This window comes from Diplotaxodon limnothrissa, linkage group LG17 (genome assembly GCF_057381915.1).
Source record: "Diplotaxodon limnothrissa isolate DT_005_m linkage group LG17, D_limnothrissa_male_GT1.1, whole genome shotgun sequence".
NCBI lineage: Eukaryota > Metazoa > Chordata > Actinopteri > Cichliformes > Cichlidae > Diplotaxodon > Diplotaxodon limnothrissa.
The window spans coordinates 30,679,935-30,697,263 of record NC_140612.1 but is presented as its reverse complement, the minus strand read 5'-3'; the positions used below and the strand labels follow the sequence as shown (position 1 = coordinate 30,697,263).

The 17,329-nt window shown below is 40.9% G+C and overlaps 1 protein-coding gene across 1 annotated transcript in view; it reads right to left on the bottom strand.

The window, feature by feature from the left end:
* Positions 1 to 17,329, bottom strand: part of chchd3a (coiled-coil-helix-coiled-coil-helix domain containing 3a) — an 85,756-nt gene that overhangs the window by 33,569 nt on the left and 34,858 nt on the right. Inside the window, exon 6 of the mRNA XM_085375925.1 lies at positions 1,891 to 1,974. Coding sequence (XP_085232051.1) covers positions 1,891 to 1,974 — 84 coding nt within the window. The remainder of the gene's footprint in view (positions 1 to 1,890; positions 1,975 to 17,329) is intronic.

Here is a 17,329-nt window from a genome sequence, read left to right as displayed (position 1 = left end):
TTAAGAAAACTAAGAATCACTTTCATTTCAGTTTTTCTCTTTCTGGCTTCCATGCATTATGTGTTTCCTTGGTGTCTTTCCACTCCGTCTTCTACCTCCTTTTGATTCCTCTGTTTCTCTTGGGGCTGCAAAAGTCATTTGTTGACACGTTGATCTAAGGAATATTGACCAGAGGCCAACATGGTTGATGGATGACCAGTGTCGAGAGTTGATAACAGCTGTGTTAGTTGGGACGCATCACTTCTTACACTTGAACTCACATTTGCCCCCTTTCTATGTGATGCACTGCTGTCTCCCTGTGCATTGATACAATAATGCACAAGGAGCTAAATAGCGTTCAGAATTATATAACTAACATTGTAATCTTACTGGTTTCTTGACAACTGATCAATAAATTTACAAACTGCATAAACATTAGCAACCTTTCTTCAATTATAATGCATCATAGCAATGAATTATAACAACTGCTCTGCTGTCTGCAAAGACATTTGTGCCCTTTAACCAAGAAAAAAAACTATCTCATGTTATATTTCTCTTATCATGTCTGGCTTTAAGAACAACATCACCTTAGCGCCTTCACAGTTGTGTAAAATTTCCATTTGGCTTCCACCGTAGAGGCCATTTGACTTTTTAACCCTTCAAAGGGGAGAAAACTCCTTCCCAGCATGAAGGTGTCAATTTAAGCACACTAAATAGGGCATTATACCCTTCTTGAGATATACTTATGATTTGAGAGCCACATGAAGGTATTCTTTTTAGCACACTTTAACAGGGCATTTGACCCTGGTCCCCTGCCTTGCAGGCATCTCTCACTGGGACCAGCATGGAGCTGCCATTTGAAGTGCGCCAAGCACGGCAGCTGACCCACGTCCCAATCCATAGGACACTAGTTTACAAGGAACATCAGGGTAGTGTCATTTTCGAGAAACGGGAGGACACATGCCGGGATGAATTAGATTTAACCCTTTATCTGTTTGGCCCAGGCACGGAGGTTGAAATTTAAAGTGACAGCCAAAAAGGGGCAGCAAGACAATTACAGCAAGGCAGCCAACTAGAGAGCGAAGGACAGCTATACACACCACACTGGGGAACGCATGCAGAGTTTAAATTCAAGGATGATGACAAAAACAGTGGGGCAGTGGGATGAAGAGGAAAAATAAATGTGACCGCTTTGGCTGAGCCCAGTAGGGAACAGGCCCACTGTGTATAATGGTCGAATTCAGAGTTCGAACATGTGTGCCCTTATTTGTGCGTACACTGGGTATGTGTGCTTCTGTATGCACTGCAGTGTGCTAGTGACTGACTGTTTCGCTCAATGATGTAAGTATATAAACTTTTACCCAGGAGAAACTATTGCAGCACATTATGGTGCAGGTTCTTGAAAACAGCAATAACACCAGCTCACCTGGTGAGCATGCAATGCAATATTTCATTATGACTTTGCTTTGTGTTGTGAAATAGAAAGTTGTATTTTCTGTTAGCTTTCATGCTACTCTATTATCCATTACTATCTATTACTCTACTATCCACCTCCTTATTTTTTACTTTATTCACATTCTTAAATTATTCTTAGAGTTATGTGAATGTTCTTGAGTTTTGGATTTACTTACCATTTTCAAAAGAAAAATTGCCCCGTCATATTGTAAACTTTTTTAAATTTAAACTTAGGAAACCTTGACAGAAAAACAAGCTGGATAAATAAGTATGTTTCTCCAATTTCAACTGAAAATTAAGCTCAGGGAAAGGCTGTAAAAGTCAAACTCATTAAAAGTGATAATTTAAAAATAAATAATTACCGTAAGATCAATCGTACATCTAGTTTTGTGAGCGATCGTACATGCCAACTACGCCCATTTTTCAAGTTGGTGTAAACTGCGAATTACTTCTTACCCTCTCCTCCAGCCGGGCCACTTGCTCTCTGTAAAAAGCATCCTGCTTCTTTAGGTCTGCTTCCTTGGCCTCCACCTGCTTGGCCTAAAGAGAAGGACAAAAATTAGGTGCTGAGCATGGCCAGTTCAAAAAAGCATAACACACATGAGACAAGCAAGCATAAATACACATTAAAGGCACCCATAAAGAGAGTTTAGTGTTTATAGTGTGAATATAAGGACAACACAAACTCTTGTTTTTGTTGTACATATAATCCAAGAGATATCTCATTATAAGATTAAGAGATGCATTTCTACATGATAAATGTGTAAAATAACAGAAACTGTTCTGATAGATCACCACCTAGACCAGGGGTCAGCAACCTTTAACACCCAAAGAGCCATTTGGACCCGGTTTCCACGCAAAAGAAAACACTGGGAGCCGCAAATGCTTTTTGACATCTAAAATGAAGATAACACTGTGTATATTGTTTTTTACCTTTATGCTTTGTGTAAACAACTAAGGTGTGTTGCTTAAATCCATGAAGTGCTACAGAGAAAATTACATTTTATTTATGTAATTAACACATTTTGAACTCTTAAAGAAATATAACAAAAGGAAAGACACCTAGCTGAACTAAAATGATCCAAGTAGCAAACAAAAACTGTTGTGAGCCGCCACCCTCATATCGCCTTTGGGCTTTTGGAGCCTTGACCTGACTTTTAAAAAATAATTGGAAAAAAAGCACTATGCTGCTAAAAGATGAAAAATACTGCCTAAATATGTATTTTACCAGGTTAATGTGTGTGGCGGGGCGTGGTCTGCAGCGTCGCTGCAGGGGAGGTGGACGCACCTGAGCGGGACACACAATCACGCCGCGCGGCCTTAACGTCTGTGCTATCTATGCTGTTGTGTTGGTATGTGTCAGGCTGTGAGCTGCAAAGCTACAGCCGGCTGTGTGCGTACAGCAACCGTGTGTGAAAAGCGTGTTCATGCAAACATCGTCGGCTCTGCCACAGTACAATGGGACTTTTGCTCCTGAACCTCTGCGCATAGCGTCTGCAAATCGGGGCTGTACGACATCACTTTCATCTTTACGCAGGACTGTAAGCTGTCATCTGTGAGGCGTGAGCGGTGCTTGTTTATAACATAGTTCATGGTGGAGAACAGCTGCTGACATAATTTGGTTTCGAAGATCCATAATTGGCCTACCTGGGGTTGAAAGTCTCGATAAATGCACGGCGTTTCGGCGGGTATACCGGCTTCCGCGAGTGTGATGCTTATTTTGAGCGATGAAAAAAATAATAGAATCGAATTTTATTTTTATATTTCAATATCACAATAATCTTCCAATTTAGAACTACAAGTTAAAAAAGTACTAACATGAATAAAATACACTTCAGCTAAATACTTTTCCCAAACCACGCGGAGCCGCACTATAAGGTCTAAAGAGCCGCAGGTTGCCGACCCCTGGCCTAGACTGTCCTGGATTTATAAAACATAGTTTTTGTTAATTGATGAAAACTTTCCTTTTTCTAAAAACCTAAATTTCTATAGCAGAAAAAGGGGAAAGGGGGACTTTTCTGCCATTTAATTGTTTATCTATTACTTAACTAGTTTGGTGTAGTATGAATGACTGTTGAGGAGGTCTTTAGGAGGAAAAGCTGTAAAACCTTAAACAGAAATGCAATTAGAAGTCCAAAACTTTATGCCCGCCTTCATACTTCCAAAGCCATTTAGTGAGTCAGAATGGAGTCACCGCCAGGCTGATTCTAGCCCTCGGGCCTTATGTTTGACACCCCTGCTCTACACATTTTGTGCACTGTACTCACAAACATAGATGATTAAAAAATTGAAAATGGATTCAAGACCAATTACAGTTGAGTGCATCCTACTTACCATAATAATTACTGCAAACTGGACACAGAAATATGTGGAAATTTAAAGTAAAAAACAAAACAAAAACTAAAATCCCTGCAGTGACATTACTTCAGTTCACTATAAAACTTTTCAAAATTGTTCCAACAGATCAACTTCATCCTATGATAAAATATTTCTATCCTGATAGGAGCAGTCACTTCCTGGTGAGTCAAATGCATTGGCTTCACAGTCATCAGATCTCAACACAACTGAATACCCATGGGAGATTTTGACTGGCTTGATTGGTTTCTTTGACAGTACATTTCACCACCTTATTCAAAATACCAAATCTGAGACTGTTTTTTGGAAGAATAGTGTTTCATTATTCCAATAGAACGTCAAAGACATGTAACCTGCCAGAAGGACAACCAGTTCATCTACCACATTATGGTTAAGCGGCTACATAAAAGCCATTTTTGAGTAAAATACTCCCTACTTTGAGTTTGGAAAAAGTGTTAACTGAAAAAAAAAACTCTTAGAGCATAAGGAAAAGGATTCTGTGGTTTGATGAGACAAAAGGTCTTTTTGGTCAGAAACGGGAAACAACATGAGCCTGCCAACTTACTACCACCTTTTCAGTGAAGCATGGAGGTGGCAGCACCACGCTATGGGCAAAATACCTAATTTAAGATAAGATAAGATAAGATAGATAAGATAAGATAGAACTTTATTAATCCCTCGGGTGGGTTCCTCTGGGAAATTCGACTTCCAAAAAGCACAGCAACGACCGAAGTTACAGTTACATTTAAACCCTAGTGAACATTTTAATTTAAACCCTAGTGAATATTTTCAAAGAAACCAGAAGATGGAAATTCACAGACATGTAATACACAACCTGGCAGAATTAAGAGGAACTCCCAAGAAGTGTTAATGAATTACACAACTAAATTTGTTGGCCAAATTCAGGCGTGTAAAGCCTGCAGACACTTAACCAAGAATAAGCTCAGTCATTTTTACAAAGGGCCTAATAAAATGCACTAAACTAATGGCCGGATACTTTTGTGAGAGATTTCATGTTTTGCATAGATTTGCAAAGAACATCTAAAAACATATTTTCCCTTTGTTATTATCAGTGTTGAATATGGATTCATCTGATTTCGTTACGTGTGCACCAATAGAGGTAATGGTGATTTGTGCATATATGCTTAATGTCTAAAAGAAACACACCCGTGTGCACATATGAATACGACTTATAATGCCTTGCCAGGTACTGTAGGTGTTTCTTTGTCCTCTTGTGTTAAGTCTCTGGCTAAAATACTATCACACCAAGAAGATAAAATCAGTTTTCACTGCAAACAGGCATCACGATCTGGCATATATATTTACAAAGCCGACCTATCTTCACTGTCCTCCTTTCTACTGTGACCTTCATTAAACAGTTGGCTCAAGTTCTATGTTATATATAGAAAAAGATAAGACCTGATATATCAGTTTTTAGAGAGAGGAAAAAAGAAAAAGAATTTGAACCGGTGACTCAAGCAAAATGATAAATACTGATGGCATTTTTATTAACCATAAAAGAAAGTACAACACAACTATCTGGACCACCTATTTTGATTAATGGAATTACTTATCATCATTAACTTGCCAAAACTGATAGATATGTTAACAGCCAAGGCTATAAACTGTGATGAATTAAAATTAATAGACCAGTTCCAAGTGGATGTTATATCTAGTAAATAAGATACCATTTTTAAGATGTATAACATGCTTTTAGAACAAATAACTTCGCTAGGAAGTAGTCATCTAGAGTTTTTTTGGGAGTAAGAGATCTGCATCAATAATTGTTGGTGGAAAGACAAATCAAACATGTCGTATAAGCTACACAGGAAAAGAAATTCTCCACATGATCATGTGAGAGAGAAGTGTCACTTTAGGGTGAGGGTAAAGACTTCTAGACTTACCTTCCTTCCAATCTCCTGAATAAAAGAAGCATTGAAAAGAAACAAGAGAAAGAAAAAGTGAAAGACTGAGCAAAAAAAAACATACTGATTCATTCATGAACTTCTTCAAAGTGACATTTGGGGAGTTTTAGTATTCAGAGACTAGGAGTGACTGGCTGCCAGACTGTTCTGCCTGAATACTCACACTCTGTCCTCTCAATCTTCTTTCTCACTAGCATAGACACAGACTTGTGCATATATAGAGTCATGTGAAAAAGAAAGATTTCACAGGACTTTATTCAGCTTCTTTATTCAGCATAATTTTATTCAGAAATTATGAAGGCAAGTAGCAGCCAGGTGCTGCTAATCAAATGCACTGATGATTAATTGATCATCAGTAAGTGTAAGCACCTGTATAAAAGCACAAGTTTTGAGGTTGTTTTCCAATTTGTTGGCCTCGACCATTCAGGTGTGTTTTAACATAATGCCAAGAAGGAAAGACTTCAGCAATGACCTGAGGGAAGCAATTCCTGCTGCCCATCATTTTGGGAAGAGTTCTAAGGCCAAATAATCTGAAGTCCATCAATCTACAAGTAGGAAAACATCTTAGCAAATTCACCCAAAGTCAGGCCATGCAATGCAAAATTGCATTTGAAGAAACCACAAGACCTCTGGAACAATGTTCTCTGGACAGATGTTTGGACATAATGCACAGCACCACGTTTGGCGAAAACCAAACACAGCATATGAACACAAACACCTCATGCTAACAGTTACATGATTGGTAGCTGCAAAACAATCATGACCTGCTCTGTATAACCAAAGGCCGACTTAATGATAGCTAAGCTTGGCCAAAATAGGGTCATGCAACAGGACAATGATTCCAAACACAGCAGTAAACCTATAACAGAATGGCTGAAAAAGAAAATAATCCAGATATTGCAATGGTCCAGACAAAGTCCAGACCTGGCAGGCCCTTAAGAGCCCTATGCATAAACGGAAGCATGGAAACTTCAATGAACTAAAGCAATGTTGAAGAGAGAAGTCACAATGATGTGAGAGACAGACAAATTTATGCAGAAAATGTATTACTTCAACCTTGTTAGTAATAAGGTGTACTTAGTTTTTCAAAAGCCTGTATGGAGTTCTGTGAAACCTTCTTTTTCACATGACTGTAGCATATAAGAATAAGCCATTCAAGTATGAACATATGCATGGCTGCATACATTCACTGCTGAGGACTATTGAAAAAGCCACAGCACAGATGGAGCCTAGAAGCATTTCCTTTAAACAATATAGAAAGTTGAAGGAAACAAGTAGGAAGAAAATATAACGTATGGAGAAAAAAAAATTGCCTTTCCCCATCGAGTCTCTGCTACGCTGATAACCATCTGTGTTCTGCTCAACACACTGCAGGCGAAGCTGCATGCTCTATGCATTGTGATGAGGAGCAGCGAGGAGTCTCAGAGTGGGGCTGTCCTCAAATGAGACGAGTGGGGGGAAGTTTCAAAGTCAAGCGGATGCTCCGAGCTTCCCTGCTACACACAAGATAGAAACCTTCCCACACAGCCAAACACCTGCATACACATAACCATTAAGATATCTCTACAGACATATACAGGAAAAAAACAAAAGCCACAGCACCACGTAATCACATTCCTGGCAATACTCAGCACAGCAACATCATGCCCTAGCTGCCACTGTCTCTTCTGTCCAAAGCACAACCTAACATTAGCTAGCCTTAGTGCTGTGGTCGGGCAATTGTCTCTATTGTGTGCCCCTTAGAAGTCTGAAGGGCTATTGTAAAGCTGCCTGCACTTCATGATGGAATCGAGTTGAACTTGAACCTAAATCATATCGCTGGGTGAATGTACCCTGAAGTAGACAGTTAAAAGCGTGCCATAAGCACACTACTAGTATAACTATAATGACCTTTAAACGTGTTATTGATTCCAAGCCTGCAATCGTGGCCTCTAGGATTGATTGTCAAAGATATTGAGAGACCAGATTAGGTTCATTGAGGTGCCAAAAAACTGTCTACTGCCAACAGCTCAATTTAGAATGAAGAAGAAACAAGGGATGGTGGGATAGAGGGAAACAGAGAAGAGAGGATTGGCAGGGGGGCTGTGTACTGTCACGAGTGTGTCCAAACTCAATGTTACGCTGGTAGGTGGTGACTAAAGACTTTAGCTTTGCAGAGAAAAGACAAAACATGCAGACGCCAAGACGCAAACAATGGCTCAGACACTAATCTGTAACGCACAAATCATCACACACACACACACCAGCCCGAGCAGCTGTACCCACAGAGAGATAAATGTGTGCTGAAGGCGAGACTAAAGGGGTCATTAAAAGAGGAGAGGTTGTGACAGAAATGTGTACCCAGGGATTTTCTTTCTTTCTTTCTTTTTTTAATGTGTATGTGTTTGTGAACGTCTCTTGCGCACATTGGCTGGTGCATGTGTTCAATTTTCATGCGAGCTGGTTGCCTCTCATTTTTTATTATACACACACAGGCCCAGACACACCGACACACACACACACTCTGTCAGGATTACTTCTGACTGATTAATCCCATTCAGCAGACTTTAAAGATAATCTAATCATACTAAAGGCCAAACAATAGGACAGACTTCACCACTGCCCATACACCTTTTGTTCCCCTAATGAAGAGGCGGTCACGGGTAAAGGAGGAGAGCACGGGTAAGAGTTGGGGGAGGAAAAGAATGAGAAGGGCAAAAAAAAGAAAAAAAAAAAAAAGAAAGAAAGAAAGTAAACTTGAAAGTGAAAAGAAAAGAGCGAGATAAGAGAGAGAAAGAGGACAATAAAAGGTGATTTATCAATGGAGGCGTCAAGAAGGGAGACGAGGCTGTTTGATGGGACATGGAGCCTCAGCCAAGTGTGTCTTTATATTTTAATAACCAAGTAAATAAAAAAAAACAATGGCAATGGTGGGGAACGTTTCCACATGTGATATCTAGATTTCCCCCTGACAGTAACTCACTGTCATATTCTGTAACACTCCAGCGGATGATTCAACCAACGTTATTGAATTCCACATTTTTACTGTGCAACAGCCCTTAACATAGATTTAAAAAAATTTAAAAAACCTAGGTAAAATATGAAGGCTCACAACAGGACCCTCCCACTAGCCATCGAGACCACACACTACAATTTGTAGCCCGGGAAGTAACATTAACATTAGCGGCAAACTTTTATATTAGCCTTCTTGCATCCATCTCCCCTTATTAAATACAGTAGCACAGTGGCTGATGGTGACAGGCGGTTGAAAGTGAGACTGCGGTGGTCAGATTAAACGAATCGTTTAGGGGAGGTGATCGCCTCTGTGAATATCAATTAGCCAACCGCTGAATAATTAAGGACAACCATGTTTTTTAATTAGCTGACTGCCGCAGTTTGAGCCGGGCGCATGAGAGGGAAGGAGGAGGAGGAGCAGAAGAGAGGAGGATGGAAGAGGGATGAGAACAGGTGGGTTTTGCTGCGTCAGCCCCCCTTCTCCCCACCCACCCGCCGCCTGTTCCCTCACTAAATTGCTCCCATATACACTATTTTCTTTCACACCTGCCTTTTTATTTAAAGTAATCTTTGTCACTTCCTTTTTTTTTTTTTTTAAAGATTCCAAGATGCTGAAATAAAACTATTATCTGCAGCACTGAGCAGGCTTACTGCACAAGACAGGTATAGGGAATATCATAATCATATGCTTGCATGCTTATAATTGTAACATGTCCCACTAGTGTTATGAAAATATACTGCAAAATTGTGTAAAGGATATAACCGTGGTATGCAGTGTAAAGAAGTTTGAGTAGTTAGAAGAATTTTATAAAGTGAAATGAATGATTTAATGTAAATCCTGCAAGTTCCTGTCACAGCAACACACTCTTGCTCAGCGCTCATTTCGTCCCCAAAACCTTAGTTAAACAGTCACCTTTTAAAAACGCTGGGGGGTATTCAGTATTCATTCCAGAACTGAGAAGACAAAAAGACCAACTTAAAGTGGATTAAAGTCACATGTAGGTAAAGTTTTTGCTTTCTAATGGGACACTGAATATAAATTATGAGAAACAAAAACTTTCGCTTGAACAAAATGCTTTATTTTAGCCTAAAAGGGGTAAATCCATCTTTTATCTACTAAAATATACACCACTTGATATAGTACAAACCCTTTAGGTAGAAAGTTTGAGAACTATTATCTTGATCCTCAGGATCTATACTCTAAAGACGGGATACCACAATAATAATAGTTGCCACTAGCAAAAAATATAATTCAGACAAACAACTAAAAGTTCTCAGTGCTTAAGAAAATGCACATATTACATTTTTCATTTCACACCTCAATGATGGAGACTTCTGTATTGTAATATAATAAGGTGACTGTTTCACTGTAGTCTCGCTACATGCTTATAAATCATGCAAGATAAAAATAATCTTGCGAGATGCCATGATCGATGGAGCACAAATCAAATCTCATCACATTAACTAACAGCACCTCATCCATAACCTTGGTCTCTTTTGTCTTACCCCTGCCACCATTAGCTCAGCCCTGATTCACCCCTGTCACGAGTAGCATCATAATCAATGCTCCCTCACACTATCCAAGTGAGCGCTGCAGCACAGTGGGTCAGAGCCGCTCACCAGGGCCCATCTATCAAAGACTTGTGCGACAGGGCTCTGTGACAAACTAATACTGAAGCCGCAAGCCTCAAGTCCTGTTTGCTCTGACAGGCAGGGAGTGGGTCAAAGGGTAGCGCAATGTGACCGCGCGCCGGTGTTAATTAGCACGGTGGAGGTGCAGGTGGCATGTGGAAGGTTTGAGATGGATGCAGCAAGGGAAGGGTAAGTTCATGGTGTAGAGATGATGAAATGAAGGCTACACCGAGAGAGAGATGGGTCAATGTGTGAATGGAATATTGATGACAACATAGCTGGAAGGTGAATTTTGCTGTTGCCATTCTTGTTGACAGCTGCTCAAAGAAGAAATCATGAAAGATGAAAGAGAAAAGGATTTGAAGAAAATCAGTTTTTCATACTTTTTTCAGCTACAGTTCACACACACACACACTTTTTTAGACACACATACCATCCCACAAATCTTGGTCGTTCTTTTAAGTGCCTCTAAAACCTTTGCAACTCTAGCTTTAAAAGCTATCACTGGCAGATCAAATCTATGAGATGGAGTGCAAAATGATATCACCTAACACCAACCCTACTGGCAGTATTCCATTCACCCTTAGTATCACTAATAAAACACAAGTCCTGGTAGAAGAGGCTGTAAAAACTCCATTGGAAACCATTCACCTTTGCTGTTTAATTAGCATCATGGGGATTTACTGTGCACCACTAACAGTTACATTCACGGCTAGCTATTAGTCTCCAGGGGAAATAGTAGGGTTATGGCGATATAAGTGCGTCAGATACAGTGTGGTCAATTAATGGGCATAACACTCCCTGGTCACACCAAAGAACAAACACATTAGGTCCTGTTGGACAAGCCAAAAAAGACTTATTCTGAAGGATATTAACACTTAAATGTGCTTGTAGTAAGAAAGCATGGGTAATAATAATGATAATAAAATACTTTGGCAATGACATCCACTGCCAAATTATCTGTGTTATTGGGTCTCTAATGGCAACGTCACCAAAGACAATAAATACAACCTGTAAGCTCAATAACAAGACTTAGACCATATGGAGAGAAAGAGCTGCAGTATGGTCTGCAACAAAGTGGGCCCACTGATTTTGAATCACTTACATGCTGGGACACAAGGACACCCAAAAATAAACTTGACAGCATGGCTGTCCTGTCAAGCCAATAAGGTTGCACTCCAGTCACCTATTCTTGGGAATTTGTTTTCACGAAGCTAGGGTCAAAAGAAGTGGCAGTGTTATTTACTTTTCACATAGTTTTTCCCTTCTCCCTAGATATGACGAGTGAGGAATGCTTAATATTGTGGAAATTCTAAAAGGTACTCAGCATGCCAACAGTGACAGCACATCCTGCTCTCTAGAATGTCACTGTGGCAGCATGGCAGACTCAACAATAAATAATTACTAGTAGGCCGTGACACTGTGTTTTGGGGTATTAGTTGTTTGCGCTATGCTTTTGTGACTACGTATAACCAATGGTGTAGTTAATATGAGAAGCAGATGTGTTCTATACTGTAATCCAACTAAGAAAGTTCTACAAAACCACATGAAAATGTGCAAACGTATGTGACGCAACATGTTTGTGACAGATCACTGTTTTGTAAATTATCTGGATAACTGCAATTAAAATATTGTTAAAATTATTCATTATAATTTCATAGGAAGGCACCTCTCCAATCTCTTCAACATTTAAAAAAAAAAAGTACCTTTTGCATGCTTTGTCTGTGTTCTGCTGAGTTTAGCAGCAATGCTACATAATCCCTTGTTTGAAAGTATTAGTAACATAGTAAGAGAATCACCAATATTGTAGATCTCTATTCCATGGTACTGCATAATGGTCAGTTATTAGAATCAAATGAAAGTCTAAGAAAGTCTAGTATGGTATTGTTCATAGCATGAGCAGTGTTAGATTTAGATTCTTGTGGGAATGTCCATTTGGGTGCACCATGAAAGGAGGCACGTTTTCCTAAATTATTAAGAGTTATTAAATTGAATGATCAGATTTCAATAGCAAAATAACAATAATAAGACAACTGCTAAAGTTTTTCCCTTGCAAAGATTTTATTTCCTGGGTACTTTAACTGAACAATAAATCAAGTGCCTCATCTTGGACTGCAAACAGTTGCGGACAGAAGATCTGCTTTGCAAGCAGTTCTCTACATCCTACAAGTTTAAGCTAAAGTGACTGATCAGCAAAAGCAACCCGGCCATCAAATAAACAACAATAAGCAACAGTTCAAAATGAAAGAAGGACTGGCAATGTTTTCTAACAGAGAAAAAATAAATAAATTAAATCACTCAAGTAGACTAAACTACACAACAATAAACTAAACTACTGGCAATGAGTTGTATTCGGGTACTTCATTATACTGATACTATTGTCCAGCTTTAGAAACTTGGTAATTCAATTTGTCTTCATGGATACCATCTTCATGGAAGACAAGTGCCACAGGCTACAGAAAGAATTCCTCTCCCTGGGGATCTCTTAGCACAGTGAGTAATGACACCAAGGGTCAAAGGACTGACCTGCTCAGGACAGGGACTGAGGGGCTCAGACAGGAACCAAAGGCCAAGATGTGTAGGTGGTGAGCGTGGGTGTCTCAATGTTTGTGCAAGTGTCTAAACTGTTGACTAAGGACACATTACAATGAACTGTCCTCAGAGTCTGATGTTTACTGGCAAGGGTCACCAAAGGGCTTGATCTTATGCAGCTGGCTAACCCAGTTAAACATTTACATCCCTTTTTACAATCCTTGCACATTTATATGTTTAAAAAGGGTTTTAAGGTAAACAGCTTAGAAAAAAATTGGAGTTTTAGGCCTCCAAAGATTGAAATTCTGGTACAACTGTGAAACTACACTTCCAGACACTTTAAGCCCCTCAGCCTTTGTTGGAGACACCACCTCCTCCACTTCACTGCCAGCACTTCCACTAAGGGACAGCAACAACATCTGCTAGCCCAAGATTGATTAATTGGCTGATCAGGCACCTGGGGTGTAAAGTGATTGATTGATCATCTTGGGGTTGGAGTTGCCTTTATCTACAGCCCTGGGGATAGAACCTCTGGAGGTCCCCAGTCATCTGTCATGTCCAACACAGAGGGGAAGATGAGGAAAAGATGAAGAGTTGTGAGTTCATTACCAAGACATGGGGGGCATGTATGGAGTAAGTCTCGGCCTACATGGGAAAAGGGGGCATGCCTAGAGAACAATCAGACATGGGGACAGAGCGAGGATGAAAGGGAGGGAGAAAAAGCTCTGTAGCTTTCACAAAGATGATAAATAAAGATACACAAAGGCAAAAGGGAAAGGAGTGTGGGCGGGATAAGAACAAAAACATTACAACATGGACATAAAAGATAACCCAGCTAATCAATGAATGATCATTTAAGTCCTATACTGAGAAAAAAGACACTGGAATTAGATTATAGTTCTATAATTGGTGTGAACCTGCATCTGCTAACTGTTTGTCAGAATGCTAGTATGTGTCAGACATATTCACCAGAAAATGTCTTTACTTGTCGACAGAGGACACACCGAATGACCTGAAAGTGGAAAGAGCCACATTGCCTTTGGACAACAGATGTCCCGAGGGAACCAAAGTTAATGAGAGAGAGAGAGGTGGTGGTGGAGAGACAAGAGGCAGAACAACCTAGCAAAAGGAGGTGAGAGGAATGTAGAAGAGAAGACGATAGGGGAAGGCATGCAGGGGAGAGGGAAAAAAAGACAGCCTCAGGGTGTGTTGCTGACATTAGACCTTATGGACAACTCGAGCAGCATGCATCTAGTGTGTCTGTGTGCATACGCCTGCAGCATGTGAATCCTCACCTGGATCAGTGTTCATATTTGACAGCATCGCAGTGTGAAGTGCCTTAAGACTTGCATGACAGTGGGCATACTGCGTATAGTGGAGTGTGTGCCAGGCTTTGCATTAATGCATATTTATTTCACGCAGCCGCAGGTGGTCTTTCCAGGCCCAACGAAGCTGGGAGGGGGCCACAGTCCACCTTGAGCTTATGCCTATCAAAGCCTTGTCAGCAGATTCAGGGTCACCTCGAAACCAATAACCTCTTTACACAAGTCTTTTCCACTTTCTTGATGTCCTACTTAATAACTGTTAGGTATCGCAAAAAAAAAGTGATTGACATGGAAATTAAATTTTGACAATGATGTTACTTAAATGGCAGGTTAGCCGGGTCCTTCATCAACACTCTTTTATCCTATTCTCCCAAAGTAATCCATCCATCCATTTTCTTCTGCTTTATCCAGGGCCGGGTTGCGGGCGCAGCAGCCTAAGCAGAGAAGTCCAGACCTCCCTCTCCCCAGCCACCTCCTCCAGCTTATCCGGGGGAACACCAAGGCGTGCCCAGGCCAGCCGAGAGATATAATTTCTCTAGCGTGTCCTGGGTCTGCCCCGGGGCCTCCTCCTAGTGGGACATGCCCGGAACACCTCACCCAGGAGGCGCCCAGGAGGCATCCTTGTCAGATACCCGAACTACCTCAGCTGGCTCCTTTCGATGTTGAGGAGCAGCGGCTCTACTCTGAGCCCCTCCCAGATGGCTGAACTTCTCACCCTATCTCTAAGGGAGAGGTTAGCCACCCTTCGGAAGAAGCTCATTTCCGCCGCTTGTATCCGCGATCTCATTCTTTCGGTCACTACCCACAGCTCGTGGCCATAGGTGAGGGTAGGGAAGTAGATCGACCGGTAAATTGAGAGCTTCGCTTTTACACTCAGCTCCCTCTTCACCACGACGGACCGGTGCAGCGTCCGCATCACCAATCCATCTGTCGATCTCTAGCTCCCTTCTCCCATCACTTGCGAACAAGACCCCGAGATACTTGAACTCCTCCACTTGGGGCAGGAACTCATCCCCGACCCGGAGTGGGCGCTCCACCCTTTTTCGTCTGAGAACCATGGCCTCAGATTTGGAGGTGCCGATCCTCATTCCCGCTGCTTCACACTCGGCTGCGAACCATTCCAGTGCGAGCTGGAGGCCATCACCTGATAAAGCCAACAGAACCACATCATCCACAAAAAGCAGAGATGAGATTCTGAGGCCACCGAAGTCCATGGGGCCCGGCTGGGCACAGCCCAAAAAGGGGACGTGGGCCCATCCTCCCGCAGGCCCACTACCCGCAGGAGGCGCCGTAGGGGTCGGGTGTATTGTGTGTTGGGTGGCGGCCAAGAGCAAAGGCCCTGGCGGACTGATCCCCGGCTACCAAGACTGGCAAAGTAATCCATGCTTCCTGATATATATTTCTACGCTGTTTCTACTAGACTTCGGTGCAAAGTTTAAACTTTATATAGTTTTAAGTGCTGCTTTGGATTGGTTTGTATCCTAATTGGCTTTTGTAACCTTATTTCAAAAGCTTCTTTGTAAATCAATATCTGTTGCTCTATTGTCTGCTCTTTTCATGCACTTCTGTTTATTCCACTCATCCACCATTCTCTCCCTGCTTCTACATCTCATCCAGATTTTTTTGCTGTGCGCTGCCTCCGTGACTCCCCTCTGATTTTAGTTTCATCCATCTGTTTAGCTTCTTTTCCTCGTTCACTCAAAATCACTCCCTCTAGCACCATTAGCTGAGCTGACTGTTCACTTCCATAGAACCTTATTAATACCACTCTCCTGTCAGAGTCTAGAGGGAAAACACAAAGAAAGACAAAGAAAACGAAAGGGACAGGCTGCAAAGACAATACCTGTCATATTACACATCCAATATATCTAGTGGTCTCAGACATACACACGAACACTTTATCCAATTGAACTTGCATCGATATCTGGCCTGTTAATTAACAGCTAGGCCTTGTGAAACAAAACAAGAAACATAAAGAAACTATTGCAAAAATCAATAATATTACAAGATGCATAGTGCTTGTCAGTGTTTGTTTATAAATACAATATTCATAATTACTTTGAGCAAATAAGGGCTGAGCAAGCATGCACACAGGCCAATTCAGTTAATGCAGAGACATACAGGTTGTAAGGATTTTTTATTCTGTGACCAGTCAAGTGGTTCAAGAGCAGGTATGATTTTAGGCTACCAACACTCCCATCAGTAATATGTATATATGATGGCCTATATACGGAGCCTGTGATTTTAGTTTGATTAGTAGTAGTTTCTGTACAAAGCACAATAAGGATACAAGTGTAAAATGTTAATAAAATAAAGTATCTTCACACCACACATGGTCTCAGTTTTCATCCCTCTGCTGCCGATGTGAATTAACTCCTTGCAAGTAACAGTTATACAGGGAATGGTTTCTGTTTTAGGTAAAAGCTCTGTTTACAAGACTTAAGCAAGTTTTTTGCATATGCACAATTTAGTTTCAGCTATTTCAGTGTAATTAAAACAATATCACCTTGACAGGTGCTGTGTTTATGTAAAACATACTGTGTGTAAAGCTGAAAATATCTACTTAAACAGATTTACATGTGCTGAACAGGTGGTTTGATAAATTACTCTTAATATATCGTTTTTTGCTAAAGCAATGACTACACTTACTCTGTCAGCAGCACAGTAACAACTCTAGAAAACTGTTTTCATTCACTTCACCTGGGTTCATGGTCTCCGCTGCCTCTTTCCTATCCACTATTGTGTGTGTAATGTAAAGCGACTACAGCTTAACTGCTATTATGAGATCATAATGCCGTAGATAAAATTAAGCACAGAAGCGTCTTGATGCATTCTCAATCATCCAGGTAAGTAAATCTCCAAAAGTTGATTCTGTTCATCTGGACGTAGCGTTTTGTGGGAGAAACGTTTAGTCACTCATCCAATTGACTTCTTCAGTCTCAGCTGACTGCAGGTTTCCCCAATCTTATAAACAGGACATATGCATGATGACTGAAACCAGCCCACTGAAGGAACAATGGGATGGGAGGTCAGTTCCTTAATCTTAATTATGCAAATTCTCATGACCATTTATCAACAACCACTGACCAAAACCCACTGATCAATGGTCATGAGTACCATTCACAGAGAGTT